The following is a 3,363-nucleotide window of genomic DNA, read 5'->3' on the forward strand; positions in this document are numbered from 1 at the left end:
GGTACACGTGGCGTCCTTGTATTCGCTTGTGCTGGGTACCTCGTACTGGTCGCGTCAGCCCTGCTCCCTGGATTGTCGCAGGCCTATGCGGCCTTCTGTCAATGGTGACACGTGTTGTCCTTTATGTTGGGCGAAGCATCTTTGATGCCAGCTGTGAACCGCCTAGATGTCTTCTGGAAGATTCTAGAAGGTTCTGGTGACATGGGTGCCTTGTGTGCACAAAAGTGGTGTGGTCCCTGCCATGTAGGCAGGGAATTGGGACCATACCTCTTCAAGGGCGAATACGGGTGATGCCGGTTCGTCTTAGAGGGGAAGCGATATTTTACCGATTATTCGTGCCTTCGGGCAGGTGGAGGTCGTGTTTCCGCGCATCTGGGAGAGCCAAGGGGCTGGCAGCGGTCGAGTAGTCGACATTAGCTACATCGCTTGGTGGTTGACACGTCGTTACTTACCGTTCAAAAAAAATAATATAAAATAAAAATATATTTTTTGTCATATTAGAAAGATACCCCGCCCTCGTATGCTCACATTACCATATTTCAACAATCCCAATTTCGATCCTCCACACCCGTACACCTTCCATTTCCGTTATAAACACACACACCTTCTCCAGCTTCACGCACACGCACCACTGCAACCACCACCACCACCACCACTGCAATGGCGTCCCGCGCCGGACTTGGCTACGTCAGTCCACCCAACCCCAACGCAAACATCTGCATCCTCAACAAAGCTGACACCGGCTCGCCCGCCAGCCACCGCTACTTTCTTGCACGCCGAACCGTTTGCGAAATGTTACGAGACAGAGGCTGTGTTATCGACGATTCTGAGTTGACTCGCTCTCTTTCTGAGTTTCGCTCGGTGTTTGGTGACCAGCCGGATCCTGAAACCCTACGTATCTGTGTTCCTCTGGTTTCGAAGCCGTTTAAAAAGGTAACCGTTTCGTTAGGGTTTGTGTTTTTGTGACGGAGGTTATGTTGAGTGTGTAATCTGTTACGGTTTTGGATTGTACGCGTGTATGTAGTTATGTAGAGTTGATTGAAGTTATATTTCTGATTATGAGTGTATTTATTTGATTTTTAAGTTGTTTGTTGCTGAAATGTTTGTGTTTAGGGATGATGTAGTTGTTTATATCGTTAGGTTAGGGTTAGACAGACGATCATCGTGATGATGATGATGATGATGATGCTGATGTCATCATCATCATCAGCAAGTGATGTTTGATGCAGTGATATTGATGGATCTATACAATAATACTTAGGTTATGAGATTTAAATTAGTTTAAAGAGGATAATATTGTTTGTTTGTTAATCGTTTCCACAAAATTGACCTGAATAATCGTTATGATTTTGGATCATAAGCCTGTATGTAGTCGATTGAAGTTACATTTTGATGATGTGTGTAATTTGTTGCTGAAATATCTGTGTTTATGGATGATACAATTATTTATATTGTTAGGTTGGAGGTTAGGGTATGACAGTTGCAGGTAAGTGATGGAAGTCAATCAATCAATCAATCATCGTGATGATGATCACCACCACCTACTCACCTAGTGGTCTTTGATCCTGTTGTATTCATGGATCTTCACAATCCTAATTATGTTATTAGATTTAAATCAATTTAGAGAGAATATTCTTGTTTGTTTGTTAATTGTTTTCACAAAAATGACCTAATTTATTCAGTGAAATTATAAACCCATGGAAAATGTATATAAACCCTATTTTCAGATTCAGGTTGAATTTTGTGCAAAAAGGTATTGCAATATATCTTGAAGATGATTATTGGTGTACACATTAATATTTCAGTAGCAGATTGCTGCGTATAATCATAATATGCTCTGTTTACTTGTTTAGCATGCTGTGCAAGTTGTATAACAATGTTTTGTGTTTCAGGTTTTGGTGGTTTTCTGTGGTCCCGAGGAGATAAACAAAGCAAAAGCTAAATTCATTTTGCTAAACATCCCCAACAAGGAGAGCCTGCATCGGATCATCATCGTTTTGGGGGGCAAGATGAACCACTTCGCTCGCGCAGAGTTCGAATTATGTGAAGTCAAAGTGGAAGTTTTTCCAGTAAGATTCCATTTACTTTTGTCGATTCACAAGTTCTATCCAATCATTCACCATTTCGATTAGTAACTAACTGTTGAATGAAGATTTTTAAAAGAAATCAAGAACCCGACTGAAAACCCAAAAAATTAGGACAGGCATTCGAGTATAGGATTAGTATAAAAGCTTTCTCAGGTTTGGGACATGTATGGTATTGAGTGATACCCGCTTGGTTACGGGAACCCGTTTACCCGTATTGAACCCGAATATACTAATACATTATGTAACCTTTAAAATATAATAAATAGTATGTTAAAGTTGTTAGAAACTTAAAATTGTTAAAGTTTTAGAATTGTTGGAAGTGTAATTGAATATTTTATATTTCGGCTCGATTTTTTAGGTGAGTTTAAGATCGGATTTTGGCTAATGATCTTTGTTTGAATATGTTTTAGTTGATTCTTCTTCTCTGTAGTGATCTTTGTTTGAATACTGATGTAATGATCATGTTTCCAGATTACTGAACTGATTGTGAACATTACTAAACATGTTACAATGCCGAAGCATGAAATACTGACCACTGAAGAGAAAGAGCAGCTGCTGGTGAAACTCAAACTTGCTGATAATAAGGTAAGTGTATCATACTATCATTTTCAGATTCTGACTATTAATTTTAAATTGTGAACAATTCAAATGAACATGCTCTGTTCTAACGAAAGACTATAACTTTCAGATGCCGTATATGATGGAGACTGATGCCATAGCTAGGTACTATGGATTGGAGAAGAAGCAGGTGGTCAAGATCACTTATAACAGTGAGATAACCGGCTCGTTTGTCACATATCGCTGTGTGAAATGAAGTACTTAAAATCAGTTAGTAATTTAGGTTCGGTTAACCTTTTGATAGTTGCATTGATATAGTTTTTTGCTTACTTTGGTATACTATATAACCTGAGCGTGCCCCCTTATTTTTTGCCTTAACCCCGATTTATCCTTTTTGCGGTCTTATTTATAGGTGTAGCCACATTTTACTCTGGGATTGTCTTTTGATGAAAATATTCTGTGTTTGCTAGTCCTCTTGCACTTGCTTTACTTTGTTGAATGTTAACTTGTGTCTAAAAACAAAAGGGGCTCATAAACCATTAAACCGACCGCCCGAATTACTCAAACCGTAGCACGAAGGTAGGATTGGCCAGTTGGAGATTTATGTTGTTTGATTCATGATTCAGTTTTGCTGGTTTGGCTGTTTGAAGGTTTAGTTGATAGTTTGAAACTTCGGACTAACCAACGTTGTAAATAGAATCAACCATTTTATATATTT

At 39.1% G+C, this 3,363-nt stretch overlaps 1 protein-coding gene across 1 annotated transcript; it reads left to right on the top strand.

Annotated features, from left to right (window-relative positions):
* Positions 1-527: 527 nt before the first annotated feature.
* LOC110925741 (DNA-directed RNA polymerase V subunit 5C) lies at positions 528-3,038 on the top strand. Its single transcript, XM_022169598.2, has 4 exons — positions 528-933; positions 1,893-2,069; positions 2,559-2,672; positions 2,776-3,038. The coding sequence occupies exons 1-4, from the start codon at positions 661-663 to the stop codon at positions 2,899-2,901; spliced, it is 690 nt and encodes a 229-aa protein (XP_022025290.1). The 5' UTR covers positions 528-660; the 3' UTR covers positions 2,902-3,038.
* Positions 3,039-3,363: the final 325 nt, after the last annotated feature.

This window comes from Helianthus annuus, chromosome 17, assembly GCF_002127325.2.
Source record: "Helianthus annuus cultivar XRQ/B chromosome 17, HanXRQr2.0-SUNRISE, whole genome shotgun sequence".
Classification (NCBI taxonomy): Eukaryota; Viridiplantae; Streptophyta; class Magnoliopsida; order Asterales; family Asteraceae; genus Helianthus; species Helianthus annuus.

What these genes read in the sequence shown, in the direction of transcription:
- LOC110925741 (XM_022169598.2), top strand. Translation starts at nt 661, where the DNA reads ATGGCGTCCCGCGCCGGACTTGGCTACGTCAGTCCACCCAACCCCAAC. An exon ending in TTTCGAAGCCGTTTAAAAAG is followed by an intron (nt 934 to 1,892) that starts GTAACCGTTTCG and finishes TTTGTGTTTCAG; the next exon opens with GTTTTGGTGGTTTTCTGTGG. An exon ending in TCAAAGTGGAAGTTTTTCCA is followed by an intron (nt 2,070 to 2,558) that starts GTAAGATTCCAT and finishes TCATGTTTCCAG; the next exon opens with ATTACTGAACTGATTGTGAA.